Source organism: Podarcis gaigeae (assembly GCF_964106915.1).
Source record: "Podarcis gaigeae genome assembly, chromosome: 4".
NCBI classification, from domain to species: domain Eukaryota; kingdom Metazoa; phylum Chordata; class Lepidosauria; order Squamata; family Lacertidae; genus Podarcis; species Podarcis gaigeae.
The window spans coordinates 84,071,880-84,096,171 of NC_139677.1; the positions used below are offsets into that span (position 1 = coordinate 84,071,880).

The 24,292-nt window shown below is 39.8% G+C and overlaps 1 protein-coding gene and 1 long non-coding RNA gene across 3 annotated transcripts in view; both read right to left on the reverse strand.

Annotated features, from left to right (window-relative positions):
- Window positions 1–3,477: 3,477 nt before the first annotated feature.
- IFT88 (intraflagellar transport 88) overlaps window positions 3,478–24,292 on the reverse strand; it is a 33,652-nt gene continuing 12,837 nt past the window's right edge. For both annotated transcript variants that reach the window (XM_083736480.1, XM_083736481.1), the window contains exons 16-27: window positions 23,390–23,489; window positions 18,704–18,790; window positions 16,787–16,973; window positions 16,217–16,325; window positions 15,858–16,008; window positions 14,135–14,250; window positions 12,952–13,004; window positions 10,969–11,034; window positions 9,251–9,357; window positions 4,554–4,614; window positions 3,896–3,997; window positions 3,478–3,752 (exon numbers count right to left, since the gene is read on the reverse strand). In XM_083736480.1, coding sequence (XP_083592606.1) covers window positions 3,631–3,752; window positions 3,896–3,997; window positions 4,554–4,614; window positions 9,251–9,357; window positions 10,969–11,034; window positions 12,952–13,004; window positions 14,135–14,250; window positions 15,858–16,008; window positions 16,217–16,325; window positions 16,787–16,973; window positions 18,704–18,790; window positions 23,390–23,489 — 1,261 coding nt within the window. In that variant the 3' untranslated portion in view covers window positions 3,478–3,630. The remainder of the gene's footprint in view (window positions 3,753–3,895; window positions 3,998–4,553; window positions 4,615–9,250; window positions 9,358–10,968; window positions 11,035–12,951; window positions 13,005–14,134; window positions 14,251–15,857; window positions 16,009–16,216; window positions 16,326–16,786; window positions 16,974–18,703; window positions 18,791–23,389; window positions 23,490–24,292) is intronic.
- LOC310844040 lies at window positions 22,217–23,378 on the reverse strand. Its single transcript, XR_014563907.1, has 2 exons — window positions 23,234–23,378; window positions 22,217–23,151 (listed from the first exon to the last, which is right to left on the reverse strand). It is a non-coding gene; the product is annotated as an uncharacterized lncRNA (long non-coding RNA).

Consider the following 24,292-nt stretch of genomic DNA (forward strand, 5'->3'; position numbering starts at 1 on the left):
ATGCCAAAGATGTTCTCTCGAGATGCATCAATAAGCCTTTCTTACTAGAGCATGATTGCAATAACTTCTCAGAATTGAACACATAAAGCTGATTTCTACCAAGTTGGTCTATCTTGTCTGGTAATGTCAATTATATTAAGGCATGGTCTTTCAAGATCTCAGGAGGTGCCTGGCATTTTGAACTAGAGCCCTTGAAATATGAATATTCTATTATTTAACTATTGTTCTTCTGATTCACTTAATTAAGAGAAATAAAGCCAGTTTTGATAAATAAGCATTAGTAAGCATTCCACCTTTCTGTCTCTAAATAATGTAATTATTGTTTTTATATACAAATTTCCGGTAGTGGCACCCTCCCTGTAGAACACCCTTCAGATACCAAGGAGATAAAGAACTATACAACTTTTAGAAGACATCTGAAGGCAGCCCTGTTTCAGGAAGTTTTTAATGTTTGATGTTTGATGATGTTTTTATATATGCTGTAAGCCGCCCAGAGTGGCTGGGGAAACCCAGCCAGATGAGCAGGGTATAAATAATATCATTATCATTTTCAAAATGGCAACAGTGCTGCCATTGAAAAAAACACATAGAGAGACTGTGTTTATGTTACTTATTATTAGATTTATTTACCTTAAGTTCCCGGGGTAGGTTACAACAATAAGTGTTGCTTTGGGGTGTGCTTCATTCCCTGTCTATAAAATATAATTAATTTATGAATTGAGTGAGATAGACAGTTTGGAGAACAGCAGTTTAATTTATCCTAATTCTGCTCCTTTCTTGTTCAAAACAATATATGTGAGTTATCCCTTGCAACAAAACCTCAGATTATTAAAACAAAAGCATTTGGGGGATTTCCACTATAGTGTATCTTTCTAACTTTCTGCCTTTTACAAATAAATATGACAGAAATGCAGAAAGGAAAACAAGGGGCCTCTGCAAGCTGAAAGGGTTTTTGTTAGCTTACAGGAGAAGCAAACGCATAATTTATGATTCCCCGGAGATTTCTTGAGCTGGATCTGACTCTAGTACATTTTTCTGCTATGGCTAAAGGACTGCTCTACTATGCACAGGAAAAAATGTGTAGGAGTTTTTACATCATGGTATGTCAAAAGTCATGATTCAGTTAACTGGAAAAAAGCAAAGAGCTGAAACACTACCTTTGGAGTCAGTAACAACATGCTTTTCAAATCTTATGGAAATTTGTGCATTAATAATTACTTCAATTTCTTTAATTCCTATTATCTCAGTGCTGGTGAGTGGCATAACAACCTTATTACTGGGGACATGCAGTATTCTGTAGTACTCTCACAGGTATGGAGAGAACTATGAAACAAAGACTACTTGATGGATATGGAAAAGTATATGGAAAATTCAGTCCAGGAACTATCAGGAGAAGCCCGCTAAGTCTAAGGGAAATATTTGGTTGTAGCTAAAAGGTAAAGGTAAAGGTACCCCTGCCCGTACGGGCCAGTCTTGCCAGACTCTGGGGTTGTGCGCCCATCTCACTCAAGAGGCCAGGGGCCAGCGCTGTCCGGAGACACTTCCGGGTCACGTGGCCAGCGTGACAAAGCTGCATCTGGCGAGCCAGAGCCGCACACGGAAACGCCGTTTACCTTCCCGCCAGTAAGCGGTCCCTATTTATCTACTTGCACCCGGAGGTGCTTTCGAACTGCTAGGTTGGCAGGCGCTGGGACCGAGCAGCGGGAGCGCACCCCGCCGCAGGGATTCGAACCACCGACCTTTCGATCGGCAAGTCCTAGGTGCTGAGGCTTTAACCCACAGCGCCACCTGCGTCCCTTGGTTGTAGCTAGTATGGCACAAATAAATTCACCCAATAACACAGGAGATCTGCAAATGAACAAGTAAGAACTTACTATGTGTCAGGATTCACCAATCAATCAAACCATCAAATATTGTCAAATAAAGTATTGTTAGGGGAACAAAAATGTTATGTATAAAAGCTGTCTCAAAAACAAATGAGATAGCTGTTATTGTGAAATGATTGTGTTTTGAAAAATGGACTGAATTGCTTATGATGTTTCCCCCCCACCCTTTCTCCTAATGAAGTAAGAGTAGTAGACATTGTCCCCCTTCCATTTTATCTTTCCAATAAACCCATGACGTAGTTTGGCTGAGAGTCTTTGACAGACCCAGCATCACCTAGCAACTTTTAGAGCCAGGTAAGGATTTGAACCTTGGAATGTTTGATAATACTGGACTTTAGTCAATTGACTAATGTCCCAACAGCAGGTGATGCCAGCATGGAAACATCTGGCACATTCATTTTCCTTCTGCTTCAAGAACAGATTGGAATTGCAACAGAGAATTCCAGTCTAAGATCCTAATACACTGCACCATGAAATCCAGACATGAACAATGCCATTAAGTACCTTTAAGGTAAATTGGATCTTCGGAGGCGATGATAAATCGTTGAAAACTTCTCACAATGAAGTGGAAGATGGGAAGTCAACACACTGCCCTCCAGAAGTTACTGGACTACAACTTCCACCATCGCTGACAGTCGGCCATGTTGGCTGAGGCTGATGGGAGTTGTAGTCTAACACTTTCTGGAGGGCACCAAGTTGCCTACCCTTGTAGTGGAATCTCAGCTGCAAGCCTGGCAAGTGGTGGCAGCTTCTATCGCATTGACAACAGCAGAAATTAACTTGGTTTCCTGCAGTCACTACAAAATTCTATGCAAGGACGATATTAAAGGCAAAAAATTTCCTTCAAAATAAAAATGACTTGGGTGTATACAATTGCACATCATGTAGACAAAGTGGATCAAATTTTTAGTCCCTCTCTATAATACTAGAGCCTGGGCTAGCCAATAAAGCTGAGTGTGTTGGAAATTTTAGAGCAGATAAAGGAAGTACTTCTTCACAGCGCGTATAAACTATGGAATTTGCTCCCATAAAATGAATAATCAAATTAGGGGTTTAGGAGATTTCATGTGGATACTAGTTAGATCAGGGGTCAGCAACCTTTTTCAGCCGTGGGCCGGTCCGCCCGTCCCTCAGACCAATTGGTGGGCCGGACTATTTTTTTTGGGGGGGGGGATGAATTCCTATGCCCCACAAATAACCCAGAGATGCATTTTAAATAAAAGGACACATTCTACTCATGTAAAAACACGCTGATTCCTGGACCATCTGCAGGCCGGAATGAGAAGGCTATTGGGCCTTAGGTTGCCTACCCCTGAGTTAGATGCCTCTATTTTCAGGGTCAGAGAGAACATGCTGGGGAACAGGAGTAGGAGATGATTACTACATTCAGGCCTTGCATGTAGGCTTCCTAAAGGTAGCTGGCTGGCGTGGCTAGATAGTCCTTTGTTCTAATCTAGAAGTGTCCTCTTATTTCCATAATGCTCATTATATGTTGTCCTGCCAGATCTTTACCTAATCTTCCCAAATACTCAGAAAAGGCTTCCTCCCTCATGGGATAACCTGCATGAGTAACAAAGGAACATTCAGATCGTGCTCTATAAAAACGGTTTACTCAAAATTCACAGTTCATATACACATTGCTTAAATAAACATAAGAACTTCACAACCTTATCAAAACCTGTAAGAAACATTTCTCTTTTTTTTTCCTTTCAAAGCTTTTAAGGTTACTATACTGGGCTACAGGTTATTCTGGAAGCAAATCATCTCCCAGTTCTTCATCAGCAAATTCATCTTCATCTATTTTTTTCCTCAGTGCAGTTTTTGGTCTCTCAGCCTGTGGTCCAAGTGGGTCAATATAGGAAGCATCTAAATTTTTAAAAAGAAGTAGAAACACACATTTTTTTACAAAGAAAAGCAACACAGTCTCTAACTTTTAATAATTGTATGAGGAAAAGGGTGCCTTCTGACAGTATTTTGTTTCAAAGGAAGCTATTAGAAACATCAGTTACCTATTTCTTTATTACCACTGCTTTCATAGGGCTCATATGTTCCTGGCAAAGCTTTCAATTTAGCACTCAGACGCTCCCCTTTATGCGTGATGCTACCAGGATCTGACAGAAGGGAGAGAATATTAGACAAAATGTCACACCATAAAGGCACGTATGAGAGACCAAAGATTATGTGTTTCTGTTCGATATAAAACAAAATAAAACAGTATTTAAAGCATTCCACATACGGTTCTGATGTAACAATCTTGGATCAGTATCCAATTTATTGGTTTAATCCTTGCTTATGAACCAGGATATGAAACCACAAGCAAATACCAATCGTTAACTGTGAACCCAGAAATCCTTACAGCCACCACCGTGAGTAGGTCTCGGTACTGATCATGTCTTGAGTTGGACCACAGTTTTCCTGACTCTCAGTCTTAGTTCCAGTACACTGGCTCTATCTTAACAAATTAAAGTACATCAGGATTCTTAGTAGTGTTATTTAGGTATCACCTCCTTTCACACGTTCTACCCCATTCCCTGCAATTCTCCAATGCTCCTTTGATCCACGTCTCCCTCTCCACAGAGAGAATGCAGATGGCAGGATTAATAAATGGAATCACATTTTCTTTGATTTCAGAAACCTTAAATCTGGCAGCATATGAGCAGCACTTACCACCACCACCGCTGCCTTCTCTGCGTGCGCGGGCACTGCCATCTCTGCCAGACTTGACACGCTAGGGAGGAGAGGAAGAAAGAGACAGAAGTGCTATTTAATATTATCACCAATAATTTATGTTACTTTTAACGTACAAGGTATACCTCACACTTCTGCTGGATAGTGAGGCCATTTGGTGAGCATCATGACTGAGTGGGGATTTGTTGCAGGTTCAACACACTATATTTGTGTCTAAAAATGTAATATAAACACTGACAACTGGGAAACACTGGCCTTTGAACGCTCCAATTGGAGAACAGCCTTTATCAAAGGTGTCATGGGCTTTGAAGACACTCAAACTCAGGACAAAAGGGAGAAACATACTAAGAGGAAGGCACGTTTGGCAAACCCTCGCTGCGATCAACTCCCTCCTGAAAACCTATGTCCCCGCTGTGGAAGGACGTGTGGATCCAGAATTGGCTTCCACAGTCACTTGCAGACTCACTGTTTATGGAAGACAATCTTACTTGGGTACAAGTGATCACCGAAGAAGATTCATGTGTAACGCTAATGCCAGTTTTTACTCTGTGTACTGGAACGAATTCTAAACTTCTCAGACCATCTTGGACCAAGACAGCTAAATATGCAAATAAACAAACCAAACACTCAGTCAACTGTACTTCCCTGGCTTCCTACTCAGGGTCTGATGGGCTCCACATGCTGGAAAGCTTTCCAGTCCAACACTCTGGTGAAATGAATGAGAATCATACAAGAGCACCATCATCGTCTTGCGGTATCCCCATTGTTTCTGTGAAGCAAGTGGAAAAGAACTTCCCAGTGGAAAGCTTACCCCAAAGCTGAAACCCTAAGCATATCTCAAGAAGGGCTACTGTGCTCATTTGGCCTGCAAGGCTATTCCATCCCAAGGTGGCATTGGGGAGGGCCACAGCTCAGTGTAGGGCATCTTCTTTACATGCAGAAGGTTCCAAGCCCCCAACATCTCCGGGTAGGACTGGGAGAGACTCCTGCCTGAAACCCTGGAGAGTCACTGCCAGTCAGTGTAGACAATACTGAGCTGGATGGACCAATGGTCTGATTCAGTATTAGGCAGCTTCCTATATTCAAATTAATGTTGTCTCTTTGTCATCCATGTTTTGTCTCCTTGTGCCTACGTCACTAGATTTCTCCATTCTTGACTGCTGTATATTTAATGACTGGCAGCTATTAGATTTCTGATTACAATGGTACCTTGGGTTAAGTACTTAATTCGTTCCAGAGGTCCGTTCTTAACCTGAAACTGTTCTTAACCTGAAGCACCACTTTAGCTAATGGGGCCTCCCACTGATGCCGCACAATTTCTGTTCTCATCCTGAAGCAAAATTCTTAACCCGAGGTAATATTTCTGGGTTAGCAGAGTCTGTAACCTGAAGCGTATGTAAACCTGAAGCGTATGTAACCCGAGGTACCACTGTACCTATTACTTGTTTATGTCACTTATATCAAACCCCACCTCATAAATTATGTTCCAAGGATGGCTGCCAGAGTAGTAAGAAATAATAAAATCTTTTTTTAAAAAATAAAATAATAAAGCATGAAAATTAAGATGACAAACTAAAACAGCATCAGTGAGATTGTTGGAATGGTTCAGGGGGAAATGAAGCAAGCATTGACCTCAGGCAAGGCAGGCATATCCTGGACAAGGGCCGCTTTGACAGGACTGAGGGCCACTAGGACAGGCAGGTAGGGCTGCCCACCTATGGAGGACGTGACTTCATATGGTCACTGAAAGTTCAAAATGGGACTGCAAAGGAACAATCAGAAGTGTACTTAAGAGTGTGCTCCAATTACATCAGCGATTACTTGAACTTTTCCATGCCTGATGTCCTCTACAGCAGTGTTTCCCAACCTTTCCCCAACCATGTCCCTCTGCGAACCTCGTTTCCTTCCTGTGCCCCCCCCTTGGACGTAGCCTGGGTGGCAGCTTGTCCCCCAAATAAGTAAAAACCAACACAAATCTGAGGTTCTAACAAAAGTCCTGGCTACGCCTATGCCTCCCCCCATCCTACCGGTAGAAAGGTAGCTATTTAAATGTTTTGTTTGCAAATAAAACATGTTTTATATATAATTTTAAAAATTTATACAAAATACAATTACATAAAATGATAGGACCATAATGAAATATTGTTGAAGCAGAAAAGCAGAATCATAGAAGCTGGAAGAGACCCCAAGGGTCATCTTTCTAGTGCAATGTAGGAAACTCAGCTAAAGCATCAGTGACAGAGTTGATGTTTCAGGTCCTAACACTCTACTATTTATGCAGGATCTATTCACTGAACACAGTCATCACTGAACACAGCAGTCACCAAGTGATGAACATATATATGTGAATCAACTTTATTCCTAAGCAAATCCAAGAAATCAGTAAGATTGCACTTCTAGTTGCCAAGTACATTTACTTCTAGATATAATAAAAATTGCAGTGAAGTGGACTTGGCATGTTGTCACTGAACGGCATAATTAAAACACGATGTTAAAAGTTGCACGTGATAAAAATCTTGAACCTAACAATGCTCGCATAGACTTGGAAGGTTCAGCAAAGGGATTTCAATAAAATCTATGCTATTTTAGATCAGGTTCATATAAAACAGATGATGAAAAATGCCTTATATTACAGTTGGAAGGTTCAGCTGAAAAAATAGTGAAGATATTCTTCAACAGCACTTCAAGAAAACGTCTGCATATTAAAATCTTGTAAATCCAAAATTATTTTATTATTGCAAACTTGTAGGGAACACATTAAAAAAATTGCCACCCTCCAGGTTTTATGTTTCTAAATTACTTGGCACTGAATTTAAAAACATTAATTTATTTGTTGGAAAGTGTAAACTCTAAAATGAAAACCATTAAATATTTATTGGGAAAGTGCACTTTCTTGGAATGAGGAAGGTGGTAAGATTTTTTCCAGCTGCATAAATTTTATAATCGCTAATTTTACGCAAGAAACACTTTTGAATGTCACCACTGATTGGGATTTTAATTATAAATCCCACTTTTCACAATATGGATTTTGTCAATTGTGCAAAAATCAGTATTTGAATTTGCAATCAACAGGTGCATGGATCCAAGTTTAACCTTTAATTGCTAGCCTGAAAAACAAATCTCACCCCAGCGCCAGTGCGTATTTTGCAAACCTCTTTTTTTTTTAAAAAAAAAAGATGTGTGGGTATGCATTCATCTAAAATCACAGAATATGTGGTGTTTAAAAAGCTGTTCTTCAGCAACTTCTTGTAAAGAAACTGCTAGGTCAGCTTGATGTAGGAAGCATAAAAACAGGCAGGAAAATTTTCTTTGGCTGTAAGGTCTCTTAGGTCATGAACTTGTAGACAGATGGAAATACCTTTGACTAAATACATGAACAAGTCTGCAGAATTTGTGCAGGTGCACAGACTATTAAGTTAATGTTTTCAACTGAAACTATCATACTAAAGCAACAGTTCTGAATGTATGATCCATGCTATCGTAGAATGGCATTAGCTGTATCCAAAAGATGTAGTGGAAAATCTTCCTTAATTGTTCCAAGTACTGCAGTACTGAGCAGCAGGGCAGTGTGAGGTGCTGCCAAAAGACTTTACAGCCAAAGCCTACACCTAGTGGGCGAGATCCTTTCGCTGTTTATCAATAACCTGTGCGTGGCTTATTATTTTCAGGGCTGTACCTCCCTCCCCTTCAACAAGTAGAACTTAAGACTGAAAATACAGACACAAAACAAAACGTGAAATCTGCAGAAACACAACAGCTCGTAAAATAAAACACACAGAAAAAAATAGCTACAAAATATTCTGGAAGGCCTAGGCGAATAAAAAGGAAAGGCATCAAACTTTTTGTCAGGTGAGGTACTCTGGGGGAGGGCATTCCATTATGAAAACCTGCAGCAATGCATTTTCCCTGAAGATTTATCAGCCACTCAGAAAAGCGAAATAAACAAACAAAAAGTCAGTTTAACTAGTTTTGCATGTGAATTGATCTGAGTTTCCAATGGTTGAGAGACAGGGATTCGCCCTAGTGAGTTTAATGGCAAGTGGGGATTTGAACCCTGGCTTCCCAAGTCCTGGTTTGACACTCTAACCACTGCACCACCCCAGCTCTCATATTAAGTATTGCCATTCCTGGCACACTGTATATTGCCTGGTCCTTTTTGTATGCAACTGTTATGGGAGTGGACAATTGGTGACTTATGACAGATGCAGATCAGTTTGTGTCACAACATAGATGCTGGTGGGCTTATTTTAATTCCAAAGTATGTTTCTACTGAGCATAGATAGATCACTGATCACAGCCTCAGATAGTCCAGCAAGCTCAGTAAGACCTAGACAATAACTCTGTTCTAAATATTATATTAAGAATTGTATTTGAAGTGAAATTTTGGTTTGACGGTCCTAGACAGACTAATTAAATCACAAACCTCTAAAAGTTTATATTTTACCACCCGCTTCTTAATTTGCATTGAGGACAGAAAACAGCTGCTTGTTCAGAAGCATAAAAAGTAGCTTTAGAAAGCAAGATACCAAGATTTCCGCAGGTCTTGTGAGCAACATTTGCAATAAAGGAAGAATCAGCCGCACCTCAGCTCCTTATACAAATTGCAATTTAAGAGAACATTCTTTACAGATTTTTGAGAAACAGTGAGATTTAGTTGTTTAAGTGACCCAACATACCTGTTCCCTTATTTCTCTCAGTTTTTCCACTCTCTTAAGCTTTGTTGCATACTCTTGGATTTCTTTCAAGCCCATGTCTGTGCAGAGTCGGACCAAAAAGCGTAAACCTAGTGGTATAAAAGTCATACCATTAGTTGCCATTATTGGACTTAAAAGCAGCTGAAAAAATAAGCAGAGCACACAGCCTACCAACAATGACCGCAATCCAACTGCAATTAAGCCCAGTGATTTCAACGGATTAAGTAGTTTTACTGTGTTGAATTGTGACGACTGTATTTATTGAGTGGCAATATGATTTAGCAAACATGACAGAGGTGTAGTAAAAAAGAACTATTTTTCTGCTCCAGTGTCTAGTAATGAAGCTGTGAAAAGAAATACATTTAAATAAAAACAAGCTCGTATTTTGTAAAAATACCTTCCTATATGCAGAATGGTAATACGATAATAAGTTACAGGCCCATAGTTAGCTATGAAGGTGGGCAGAAGCCCATGGTGGCAGTTGTAACCCAAAGAAAACAACAAGACAGTCTAATATGTTGAAAAGTAATTTATTAGATCAGTTTTTTAAAAAAATTAATGGGCTAACCATGTTAGTTTGTGGTAGCAAAAGCGACAACAAGCCTTGTGACACCTTAGAATTGAACATATTTATTCTAGCATAAGCTTTTGTGGCCGGAGTCCATTTCATCAGATGCATGAAAAATCTGCACGGAATTTTCCAGTGTGTTTGAACTCACTGATTAGATGAGTTGATGGGATGATGGGAGCAAGCAATGGCTAGAATGCTACTTACAATGCTGAACACTGAGGAAGGAGCATTGAATATATCTAAGGGGGCCAGTGCCAATGGCTCTTTATACGCAGAATACTGAACATCTTTAATGAGCATACTGAAAGTTAGTTGTTCATAAATTTAATTTACTTACTGTTCATACATGTTAGGAATATCAGCACCTGTTGATCTGCACAAGCCATTTGTTGAAGTCCCATGTGTGTATCCCACCAATGCCATCTGCACTATGCATACAATGCACTACAGAGAAGCCCTATATCCAATGATTTTTATACAAATGGGACTTCCAGATTTCAACATGAGAGATCCAGAAAAGATCCTTTCTCCACATCTTTCCTATTTACCCCAAAGCAGGAAATTCTCAGGTGGAGAGGCTCCCCCTGTTTGAAGAGCACTGGGAAGCCTGCTCGTGCAGGAGCTATGCGCTAACCACAGAGCCATATGAGGGCATGACTGGTGGCTGTAGGTTTATTTTGAGAACCAACATAAATGGCATTGACCTGTCACAAATGGATCATGATTATCACTGTGTTAAGGCAAGTATTGATACTTTGCACATGGGTAGCCAACATGGTGCCCTCCAGTTGTTGTATGTAGACGAAGACTGCATATACACCATGCGTTTCAAACATATCCCTCCCCCCATCCAAAGATTCCTGGGTACTGTAGCTTGTTAAGGTCGGTGGGAATTGTAGCTTTGTTAGGAGTAAACTACCATTTCCAAGATCCTTCTTTTGGAGAGGGGGGCAGTGCTTTAAATGTATGCTGTGTACACAGTCTTCAGCTCCCTAGTCAGTAGGTCAGGGATGACGGGAGTTGAAATCCACAGCATCTGGAGGCCATGCTATTGGCTCCCCTTGCCTTAAGACTATCCAATATAAAAAGTGTGCTTAGGATAAAAGGTGCATCATATAAAACCACTTACATTCCGCGTTTTCAGGAAACTTTCTGTGAATCGCCTTGTAGGTATCAAGAGCTTTTTGGTAGTTACCTGTTAGTAATATAAAACACACAGAGACACTACCATGAGACAGGGCCAAAACTAGGTTTTTTGTCACCCGGGTCAAAGACATTTTGTAGTCATTGTAGGTTCTGTGTAAGGTGAAGAAATGCTTTTTGCGAGTCTAAAGTAGAAAGTGCCCTTCCATTACATTCCTAATGCAGCTGGGCTGACCAGAGCTTGCCAGGGAACTGTCTCTGGCAGGAAAAATGCTCACACACCCCTTACTTTCCTGTGTGTAGATCATGTATAGACTGTAAAATGACTCAACCAAAGCTATTTAAACACATTCAAAGTTCTGAAGGGATCACGGAATCGTACAGCTGGAAGGGACCCCAAGGATCATCTAGTCCAACTGATTCTCTTCCTCAGCTTCCCGCCCCCCTCCAAAATTTATTTCTCACACAGTAGCAAACCCACAGGCCATCCTATCTTCTTCATTGGGGAGAGCCACGCAGCTTCTCCAGATTTTCCAATTCTCCTTCTCCCTGCATCACATTGTAAATAAGCCTTCTTCAGGACGGAGCTTGTGGCTGCTGTTCACTTTTTCATGTTTCTCTCCGTCTGCAGCCCAGACATGCTAGGAGGCTGGGAGCCTCAATGGCGTCCCTCTGGAGGCTTCACCCAGGGCAGAAACCCTGGCTAGACTCGCCCGCCCCCAGCTACAGCTCTGCATGAGAAACAGAGGTTCTCCAGCATCCCTTAGCTTGGGCAAGGGGTGGACTGGCTTGCAGGACTGAGGGAGAGTCTAATTATTTCCCATCACAGTGTTCCCCCAACTTAAAAAAAGCAGATTTAGGGGAGCACAACCAGTTTGCCCGCGCTGGGCTCTGAGCCAAGAGGGCTCTGCAGGGGTGCCACAACAATGACGAACAATGGAAGATGAGAGACGGGGATTTTGGCACTGCTAAAATTTTAAAGGCTAAAGTCTGTCACTGCTTAAAACTGTCTGATCTGCCAAAGCTGTTATTAGCTGCAGAACGGGAAAATGTGGGTACTGGTCTTCCTCATCCTCTGCAGTTAAGAGTAGCTCTGGAAGGACAATTTATTTCAGGAAATGGTATGGGGAGGAAAGGGTTAAACACCACAGCACTGCAACTCTAATCCATAACCTACCCCTGCCATGGCTGATGTTAACTAAAGAAAAAAATATGCAAGAGATCAAAGATTTCCTACATCTCAACTGCATTTTGGTCGCATCAGAATTAAAGATGTTAGATAGTCAAAGATATCATTTTTATTGCTACCCATTTGTAAAAAATAATAATACAAGAATGCTGTCCCTCCCCATTACAGGGTTAGTATTATTCAGGCAACAGGATCCTTGACAGTACCACAGCTACTGAGGAAAGACCGAACCCACTGTCCTGAAAAACATGTGGAAAATGAGATCACAGGTTGTATACAACCAAGTCGTCCCATAAGCACAAGGACTTGCAGCTGTGCAACAGGACATCCTCTCCCGCTTCCTCTTCCTGTTTGCGCCCCCTATCTGCTCTGGAGGGTTGGAGAACACCCCTCCACACACAAAAATGTATTGGGGGTGCACGGGGAGAGGAAATCCCATTGCACAGGCTGAACTCCTTGCGTTAACAGGTCAACTTTGCTGACTACAACCCCTGACATTTAATAATCTACCTACTTTACAAATAGTCCAAACATTATAGCACGCTCTTTAAGCATTCAAATGCAAAATAAAAACACGTAATGAAACCAGTTAGATATTAAGGCTGCAATCGTATACATATTTATCAGGGAATAAGTCCCATTGAACTTATCTCTGAGTAAATGTGTGCAAGATCAGGATGAAAAAAAGACCCTCCCAATTGCCTGCAATGGTTAAACACTGTGAAACAGTGAGATCAAAGTGATGATCAAAGTCAGCATGAGATAGGAAAGGAGACTTACCACTTCTTCTGAAGCAGCTTGCAACCATCAATTGCCACTTCACCTGAGTTGGTCTGCAGGTAAATATCCCAAAGTGTTACTCATAAAATGTTTCAATGTTTTTAAGATATAATTATTTTTCTACATGGTTTTTTTGGGGTATTGTTTTGCTATTTAGTTATTTAGTTTGCTGCCTTGAGCTCCCTTGGGAAGAGTGGCAAGATATTAATTAAATAAATGCATCATTGCTCTTAACATCAAGGGTATAAAGGAAATTATTCACCAAGTGAATTTTTACCCAAATGAATCCTTGCTTGGATTCCAGCATGAGGGTGAAATATGGTATTCATTGGGATTAAGTTACCGTGCCAGTTTTTAATCTGGCAAGGACGTTGTTGAAGATTGTACAGTATGCTTAGTAGATGGAGCCCAACATTTTTTCTTTTCACATATAAGATATTGTCCCAGCCAATGTTAAGCACACTGAAGTTCAACTATTTCAGCTGGTGAGAATTAAACGCATTTAAAGAATTTTAAAAAATAAAATAAGGAGGCTGCTGCAGGCTAAGTTAGAACATTGATCAAGATAGCTCAATATTGGTTTATGTATGAGCTGCAGCAAATCCCAGGTCCAATAGCTTTTTTATATCTAGTATATTGTCCTCACTAAACATTTATTGATTTAAAATTACCAAAGCAATTAATTTGTCTTTGGGAGGGTGGGTATGAGAGATGCTGGGGAGGGGACATGATGGTTGAAGCATCTCTGTAGCTCTCTGTGATTCCTGTTGCTGTTCTTATGTGGCTTGCAGCAAACACTGGAAATATATCTAAACTTTCTCATATAGCAAACATCTTTGGGTAGGCTAGGATTGTTAAAGGATGTTGCCTCCTGTTTCTTATGAATGCAGTCCTAGGAAAAAAGTCATCCAGAGTAATCAAACCTTCTGATCACATGAAGACCACCTAAGTAGATGCATTTGCTCAGTGCTGCGTTTCGGCTTAAGCTGAAGTCTTAGAATTCCTTCCTTTAAAACTCCAAACAAATTACTCCATAATTTACATGTAGCATAATACATAAATATATATCAATGTGCTTCCCCCGTGTCCAATATAAGTGCACCGCAGAAATTCCCCTTACAAATGATACTGGTCTAAACACTCAACAACAACAAAAATAACAACATCATGAATGGTTGCTTACTGAATAAGTGCTGCCCTTTCAAAGTAGTGAATGGCTTTTTCACAAAATTGTGTGTCAATGTAATAGGCTCCAAGCCATTCAATGACCTCAATGTTTGAAGGGAAATACCGATAGGACTGACAAAATAAAGAAGGTGGAAGAAATACAACATTAGTGATAAACAACATATTTATTCTGCTTTCGGAATATCTTACTCATTTATGTGTTTAATCCTCCAGATGCTGAAAACATGTAATTTATGAATGAGAGCAGTGTGCTAATACACTAACTAATCCCTAAAGAAAATGTGGCAGCTTTTGCAAATAGCAAAAAGACATTTTAGAAAACTTTGCTGAGGTAGGTTTCTGCATGTCCTATTTTCAAACATTTTTATTTTGTGAAACTAAAGATACACTCCACAAAGTACCTTCATTTTCTTATATAATTTATTTTTTCATTTACATTACAATTTTGAAAAAAGCTGTATTCAGGACAGGTTTCCTGCCAATCTGTTGGAGGAGTGTATTTTATATTTTGAAAGGTAAAATTGGCAATTGAAAAATATTTTTAGTTGTCTTGACTTAAAAAACAACAACAATAAGCTACATCTACAGTGCAATCCTATGCACTTCCACATGGTAAAAACATCCCAGTATGCTCTATGGAGTTACTCCCCTAGTGTGTTTAGGACTGATGCCCTAAAAGCTAAAATATCAGATCAAATCCATTCTTGTTATGGTTTTTTAAAAAAATAATAATACAGAACGTGCTGCTCCCTGTGCAAGCAAAAAACAACAACACAGCTATATATTTTACTGTATTTTTGGTTTCTATGGAAGCCGCCCAGAGTGGCTGGGGAGGCCCAGCCAGATGGACAGGGTATAAATAATAAATTATTATTATTATTATTATTATTATTATTATTAGACGCTGCCAGGAGGAAGAACAGAATGAGAATGGTGATTCGAAGGGCCACTGTGTGGTTAAAAGAAAGAAGGAAGTTTTTAGGGAAATACAGAAGTTTTATTTGATGCTGCAGTAGGAAAGTTTTAGTTGATGCTACAGCTAAAAGCAAGGAATTAAAAAGAGAGCCATTATTTGAATATTGCAGCTCATAGGAAACTATATCTAATTCTCTTTCATTCATATATATGTATCCAAAAAAATACAGTCAAACCTCAGTTCTTCAACAGCTCATTTTGGCTCCTGGATGCCAAAAACCCGGAAGTAAATCCTCCAGTTTTTCAGAACCCGAACGTCCAACGCAGCTTCCGCTTGAGTGCAAGAAGCTCTTGCAACCAATCGGAAGCCGCGCCTCGGTTGTTAAACATTTCGGAAGTCAAACAGTTGTCCGGAACGAATTACATTCGACAATCGAGGTTTGAGTGTATTGTGCAAACAGAAAGATACTTCTCCTTCTGAATTACATCCCCGACAAAATTCTCTGATTTTCCCATACCACTGAAGCCCCCTGTACCCCCCTGTAGCAAGTTGGGAGAGGGAAGCCATAAGAGCTCTGCTATTTATTGTTCTCTGACTCCAACCCAGAGGGTTGGATTAGTCGTATTGGGACCTATGCCGTATGTATACTTGAATCTGACCATCAAACTAGATTCAACACTTATTCAGCTACTACTTTATATTAAACTGTCTACTATATACAGCTTCCTTTTCAAAGCATCGGTTTAAGCTAGCATGCTTTCCTTTGCATTGTATGCCTATTGTAGAAGGTAAAAACACATACCTCGTAGTAATATTGAAAAGCCTGAGACTTATCTCCTTCACTGTCATAGAGTTCTCCAAGCTTTGCTAATGCATGTGAGTCCGTTGGAACAACACTGATGAGTTGCATAAGCCACTCAATGGCCTGATTAGGATCCTCCATTAATTCATATCTGAAGTACCACCAGTTAAGGAACTTCTCGCTGTGAGTCTGACGCATGGGAATTTAACTGCAATCTTCAGGTAATCATACACTTTACTATGATTTATTTATAAATTCTGTATCCCGCCCTTCCTTCAAAAAGATCTTTATTACATTATAAAGACACACAGAGGATTTAGTGTGTAATATGATTGATTCTATAATTGTTGAAAAGATACATGCTTGCTATTTGGAAGAGAACCTGGGCACTGTTTCGAAGGATAGCGTGAAGCTTCAGGAAAGAATCCAATGACTCATCTAACCTGTTCAGCTTTTTATATGTTAAACCTAAAAACAAAGGTCATCTAAATGGGAAGATTCAAATCTCATTGACTCATAAGATGAAGAAGCAGAAATTTAAGAACATGTTTATTATGGAAAATGAAATAAGGGAGCAATCCTATGTACAAGAAGGCACATTAGTTAAACAACAATACATAAACATTAAAAAAGAAGGGGTACCTCTCGTGTCCCCTCACCCCACTTAAAAGCACAAGAATATGTCAGTGTTGAAAGGGATAAGAAAACTTGCTCAGACAGAAACTCTGTCTCAGCATCGGTGTGGACAGCAGATTCTAAAGAGAGACAATTACAATTATATCACACGCTACTATTTCGTTAGTTAATACAGCTCTAATCAGAAGGATATAATAAAGCTCAAAAGTAGTCCCTCAATCCCTTCTAAAAAGGATACATATAATAACCAGAATGTCAAGCACAAAATTTATCATAAAGTATATTAGACTTACCAATGTTGTAAAGCGCTTCAGTGCATGAAGAATCATTTCTTAGAGATTCCTTATAGAACTCTGCTGCCTTCTCATAGTCTCCATTTGCAAAGATCGTATTTCCTTTATTTGTGAGAGCAGATGGGTTGTATCTATCAGAATTTACTGCTAAATCTGCATAGTGGCTTGCCTGTGTAAATTCATTTTCCTGAATTAAACACAATACAAATTAAGCAGTTGCCATTTTGCATCCTCAATGCTGGCATAAGCAGTACATTAATCAAATTAGAGATAGGAGAGATTCTGTTTCTGAAATTTCATTAAAAATGTATCATTAAATTCCATTTACTATTAAACCTGGGAAACAAGCTTAACATCAGCATTCCAAATATCATTCTATCCTATAGCAAATTTTGGGAAAGGGATTTAGTAGTTTTTCTCTTCCTTTATGTCTCAAGACGCTTGATGTCAATAACCAAATCTAGGAAGTCCAGACAAAGAGCTATTGTTCAGGGTATATGCTCCAATCCAGCATCCATGACTCCATGGGCAATGTACTAAACTACACAAGCCACCCAAGATGTGACGTGTTATCTGCATTATCATTTCTTAGGGTGGGTTGTGGGAAGTGGAGGAGCTAGGGGCTTTGGTACCCGGAGGGGGGGGCGTGGCATGTCACCCCCACAAGCGTCCCAATGGGGGTGCTGCCCGTGCGCGAGTGTCACAATGGGGGCAGCAGTCGCCCGTGAGAAAGCATCCCAATGGCGGCGCCCGCGTTGATGTCACCCCCCTCAGGGATGGAACCCGGGGTGGATCCCCCCTGCCCCCCTTCCTACGCCACTGGATGTGAGAGAGGGAAAAAGCAGGCACTGGCTCATTTCTTCCCTTGTCCTCTACTGCTCTTATCATACACAATTAGTCTGATGAGCTTCAACAATGCACTGATCACATCTTAGGCAGGCAGGCAAAATTAAAAAAATATTCTCTGCCATTTCCATTTTCAGTCTACTTCTGGCATCTGAAGAGGTCTGTCATGTCATGACAACTGTCATAACACCACAGTGCACTTTAAAGATCACAATGAACTCATTATTCTTTTTTGTTTTTACAGAGAGGTCTATGGCACTGCGACAGGTTCGTCATGGACTTTTGTGGGCTGCATTAAGTGAAATCAAGATTCTACTGATGAGTTTTTATTCAGTTAATGCAAACTGAGTTTCTCAAAATGTGCAGTGTTGGTATTAGAGTAATATATTCAAGTGTTAGAACATTAAGGGTTGAATCCAATGAATGTATTCCATCAACACAAGGGCATCTACCTTCACAATGGAACTTCCTTCCTCTCCTCTCTTGCAGTAAATCTGTTCTGGGGTTTTCCCCAAATTTCCAGAGCAGAAGGGGTTTTTTTGAGTGAGGGAATGGAGGAAAGAAAGTCCCATTGCCCAAGCAGAAACAGGATGACTTTGTTGGATGCAACCATAAGGTAAAGGTAAAGGTACCCCTGCCCGTACGGGCCAGTCTTGACAGACTCTGGGGTTGTGCGCCCATCTCACTTAAGAGGCCAGGGGCCAGCGCTGTCCGGAGACACTTCCGGGTCACGTGGCCAGCGTGACATCGCTGCTCTGGCGAGCCAGAGCTGCACACGGAAACGCCGTTTACCTTCCCGCTGGTAAGCGGTCCCTATTTATCTACTTGCACCCGGAGGTGCTTTCGAACTGCTAGGTTGGCAGGCATAGGTATGCAACCATAAGAAACAATTAAAATGACGCTGAGCTGGCAATTTTAACATTCTAATTCAAATAAATGTGTCCAACAATTACCTTCGAAACCACTACTAATTGAATTTAAGATAAAATATATTAAATCCAAAGGGGCCACATGCTCTCAGACTTGGATTAAGTAAATTAACTGAAATACACCCACCACGCATTTACTCACCAAGAAGTAAAGAAACGAAAGGTTCGTTGCAGCTGCACTTTTAACTCTGCTATCTTTTTTTTCAAACATCTTTAAAGTCTCCACAGCCTAGAAGAAAGTAATAATAAAGTGACTCATGTTGTTAAACCACTCAAACAAACTGGGGTTGATGCACTTTTTCTGTAGTGAGAAGCAATGCAAAATAACTGCTTAGGATAGGATATAGTGTCTATCTGTCAGTGTAACATCATAAAGCATGATAGTATGTGTCATGTTTAAGATCACAGAATCACATTTGATAGCAATCTGAAACTCATTAATACTCAAGATTCTCCAATAAAATCAAAAGCGACTTTCCCCCAAGTAAATACATTTAGAGGCCTATATACTACAGTCACGCCCTCTTCCCTTAAGTTCAGTGGGAGAAGGGGCAAGCAACAGATTTCTGAGTAAACTTGCATAACTATGCACTGGAAATTTTACGTCCCAGAATGATCTGAGGAAAGCCATGGAAGTTCAGCAGCTATAAAACAGATCTACAGTATGTCTCAAGATAAGGAGCACTGAGATCTTTAACAATGAATAGCTTTAGGCATTATTGTATTTTTATTTTATGTTGTTTTAACCAAATCAAAACCAAATCTTTATTATTATGGTCAATGACCAGTCTTAAGAAACCAGGATAAGTACATTTTTATTCTGGATTCACACTGTATTTTTCCATCCTGAATTACATTTTTAGTAAATAAATTTGTAGACATTACTGAATCATTAATTTAAAACAAAATTGTTGTATGCATTTTGTATTACAAATGCAAGGTTCTTGATGTGATTTACTGGATTTTGATGATGCCAGCTCATGGCTGCATTTTTGGCACCCTGATCCTAAGTGGGGGAATTTGTGGGCAGCAGCAACAGAGAATGTCACTACAGTGTGGATGTAACTAGGGATGTCAGAGAATTATGATGGAAATGGGAGTGAAAATTGTTGATGTTTGCTTATTTGTGTCTGAGAAAGAAATCAATCCTGCACATATATCAGTATTTGCTGCTGTTGTTTTTTGTCCGCAAATAATATGTAATCGATCACTTATTTTCCAATTGCATTGTGCTTCCTTTGCGCTGAAATGAATAGTGTGGAATAACATAATGATTAGGTAATTAATTATGTAAAATTCTGCCACAGCAGACAGACATATAATGTTGTTCTTGCAGGTGCTTAATTTTGCTACATTTAACAAGAACCGAGAGCTGTGCATAACAGCTTTCTAGTGCTTTAGAGCACATCTCTACTTTTTTTAAAAAAAACAAAACACAACAAGCTGCTCAACAATAACTCTTTTCCTTCCTCTTCAGCAAAGTTTCCTCTACTTTCTAGAGAAAGAATATAGTACTATTGGATTTGGATTTACACTAGGTACAAGTATTCTTAACAAAGTGCTTTGTTTTTAAACATTTAGAGCTTAAATTGTGTTGGTGCATGGAGCAGGAATTAAAATAAATGCAATTCATTGCTTTTTAAAAGAAGGTTCCAAAATTTCCTGAAAAAATGTAGATCATAATCATATCAGCTGCCACCGCATTTTTGCTTTGGAAAGTTATACTTCTTTCAGTTTCAATTTGACTCATTTTTTTCCTACAATATAAAAATACTTGTTACAATTCACCAGGCTCCGTTTTCTCCTACACAGAAGTTTATGGAGCACAGAAATTCAGTTACTTACTATAAAGTGAATGTACCTTAAAGCAGCAAGCCAAGAATTTAAGTATATTTTAGGTTTACAGTTTCCAGCACAAAGTGCATTACTGTCTTAATTTATGAGGTGCAAAAGAGGGCATATGCAAAACACATGGGGCTAGCTCAGGTTTATTGCTCCCCAGCAAACCACTTAGGAAGTCCATACTTCTACTATAGCAGAACATTTTTCTCATTACAATGAATTATCTAAAGAAACCATTAATTTCAGAGGTGCGGGGGGAAAGCATTTCAGATGTGCGTGACTTACGCTTAGGTTTTATGGAAACTCTCAACCATGGGTTTTTGTTTATCGCTATGAATATCTGGCTATAATCCTAAACACACCTATCCAAATCAATTCTGTTATAGTCACAAGACTTGTGTCCAAATAATGGGAATAGGGACTTGAGTATAAAACCGTTATTGAAACATTTTAGGTAATCATAACAAGTCAGTATAGTAAGTATAGTGCAAGAGTTAGCATACTAAGCAAAGTCCAATCATCAATAAGTCACTCTCTCCATCTAAATTTCTCAATAATATGCAAGAACATGGGAAATTGAGCAAAACAGCCATATACTGAGATAGACCATTGGTCCATTTAGCTCAGTATTATCTACCCAAGTCAGAAACAGCTCTCCAGGGGTTGAGAAAGAGACTTTACCCAGTTCTACCTGGAAATGCCAGTGATTTCTGCCTGCTCCACCACTTAGCTACAGACCTTCCCTTCTAAATAACAGATTATCTTGCAAAGTGAATGCTGCTTGCTACAAATACTATCCATTTATTATATTTTATTTCAAACTGGTTGATACTAGGGCTTACCCCTGATCAGTAATCATTGTTTTCCTTCCATTGCCCTCATCTGGACGTAATTCTAAGCTGTTGAACTAACCCATTATTATGTCGGAATACAGCCAGTTGTGTCATGAAAAGTATTTTCCTACAGATGTTCTTGATTTATAGGAAAAACTGTGTGTACACATAGCAAAATAAAAAATGTGTTATAATTTGCTGTACTTGCCATTTTTCTATACAGAGGTGTTAAAAATTATTAATAAGTATTATGTTAAACAACCCTGAAACTAAGTGGAGGTTGCTTTTTATTCTACACCTCCCCTCACTTTTACTGACAATAATTAAACAACCATGTCAGAAATAATTTGAAAGGCAACCCTGGGCCGTGAAGCCAAAAGCCATCAAAGGACAGTTTTTGCGTGGTTTCTTCTCCTCTGGTGCTCAAATGGCTTTCTGAAAACCTCCCCGAAGATATAATTTCTTTCAGGATAAGAAAATCAGAAAACATGAGCAAATGCACTACAGCGTGAGTTGTAGAAGATACACACCTAGATTGCTACCAATAAAGCGACAGAACTAAAACAATGCAGCTACAGTAAAACTATGGCAATGCGTATGGAACCTTGCCTAACCAAGGACCCTAATTTAATAAGAATTAATAGCGGAAGGAGGATGCGTACAGAGTCTGCAGCAGAAGCACGCCCCCAGTGCTTTGTTTTAGATTTATGTTTTAGAAGTGCAGCACAGCCTTTCTCGCAGATGGAGCCCAGAGGAAAACACTTCTGTGTGTGTACAGCGCAAGATGGCTGTGCAGAGTGCTGATTGGTTGGAAGCCAGTGACATCAGTAGTCCACCTTCCTTCCCCTCCCTGAAGCACTTTTTCAAATTTAAAAACAGATTCAGCTCTTTCTATCGGTATGGCTATGACTGTACATTTAATTATTATAAAGTAAATAAATAATAAATGTACATGCAACACTGCCCACCCCCCACCCCCCGTTTTGAGCTATTTTAAAGGACATTTGCCAGACTCTACACTTCCATCATGAGTTGCCATACGTCCAGATTTTCTCGGACATTTAACCACTTTCCGCCCAGACACTGTTTCCAACAGTCGAATCCCGGCTATGTCCTGGAAATTCCGGATGTATGGCAACCCTAATAAACATGACTGTTGAATCAACATTCAGTTCCCTGGACAGTTAATTCCAGATTTAGGTGAAAAGCTGGGCTTGAGCTGCAGGAGAAGAAAATGCAAGGGACAATTAATCTTTACCCAGTCATTAAGTGCTGCCGATTCTTTGAAAGACTGACAAACTACACTAAACCTATGCAAATTTCATCTTGTAATAGGTATTGGTATAGTACCTACCTCTTCATACTTACAGTACCAAATAAAATGGAGAGATAGTATAAAAGAAGGAAAGGAATAATTAAAAGGAAAGGAAAAGTAACATTTTGATAAACATAGAGATAAACTGAGCTGAGAACAACAATAAATTAAACGTATGAGTGGAAGAGAAACATTTAGGACAGACACATTACACAAACCAGTCCTACCAAGAGTTGGCACTTTGGTCAAAGGACCAGTCAAATATAGCCAGTTGATTTGCCCACCATCTCAATGTCAATCACAGTATTCCTATAATATCAGTGTGTAGATGGCACACTTTTTATTTCATTATGGTATCACTTGTTAACAAGGGAAAGAGTGAGTGCAGCTTGCCCTGGACCTTGCAGTAGTTAGAGGCAAGCTTAGGAGCACAGCAAAAAAATTCCCACTGGCTACCTGGAATAACAAGAAAGGAGATTCTGGCTAAACATCAGGAAGAACCTTCTGACAGTAAGAGCTGTTCGACCATGGAACAGACTCCCATGAGAGGTGGTGGATTACTCTTCCTGGGAGATTTTTAAGCAGAGGTTGGATGGCCATCTGTCATGTATGAGATTGCATTGCAGGCGGCTGGACTAGATGACCCTAGGGATCCCTTCTAACTACAATTCTATGATTCTACGATCTCCAAGAAAACAAGTAGTGATTGGTGGCAAATGCCACTGCTTAGAACACAGACTGTCACGGTGGCTGGGGTAGTCAGACATTTGCAGCCTAATTTGCATTACAGGGTGGTTGTAAGGATAAAATAAGGCGGAAGCTATGTACACCATCATACCTGATTAAAGTCCTTTTGCCTCAAATATGTAATTGCTTTATTGATTTCCAGGTCATTGGCTAACTCCACATACTGAGAAGCTTTTACCATTTCCACACACCTGGAACAGAATAAAAAAGAGAGAAATTATTGGTTGCAGTGAGCCTCTCTAAGTCAAGAAAGCAACTGTACAGTTTTTCCCAAGCATCAGTTACAGGCGAATCCAATATATTGGTTTTAGGATCCAAACAAACGACGTGCTTGTTTACAGTTGCAAACAGGCAACAGGGGCTTATTATACACTTGGTGGTCTATTAACAGGCTAATGCACTGAGTCTATCTTGGCAAGTGAAAAATTCCAGAGGCCTGACTTATAGCGGCCCTGTATGGTGGCTCAGTATTATTATTATTGCAATACTACTATACTTCAGACTGAGACTGAGAGATAGCTGCTTGCCAAAGGCCAATGAGGACGTTTATGGCTGTGGTGTGATTTGAACCAGGGATTTCCTAGCTCACAGCTCTCATTCTGAGCCACTACCTATAGTACCACTTCTCAGATTAGGATTTACACTCTGGAGGTCTGACAGGCAAGTATACTATGAATGAACTGTGACTTGTTTCATTGTAACCCTAGGGAGAACATCATGTGGTTGCTGAATTAAGAGTTTAACATTTAAACCTTTAGGAATTGCCACATTTTAAAATGAGGAACTGTAATGCAAGAAAACAATGAACAGGGTGCTGATACAATGATTACTGCAATCGACACAAGATAATATCACCAAGATAATATCACCTGTAAACAAACAATAAACATCCATATAATTGGCAAAAGTAGCTTCTTTCCCAAATCAGTTTTACCTTAAACAATAGCAAACACAGTAAATAAAGAGTTGACTTGTAATACAACATATTACAAGT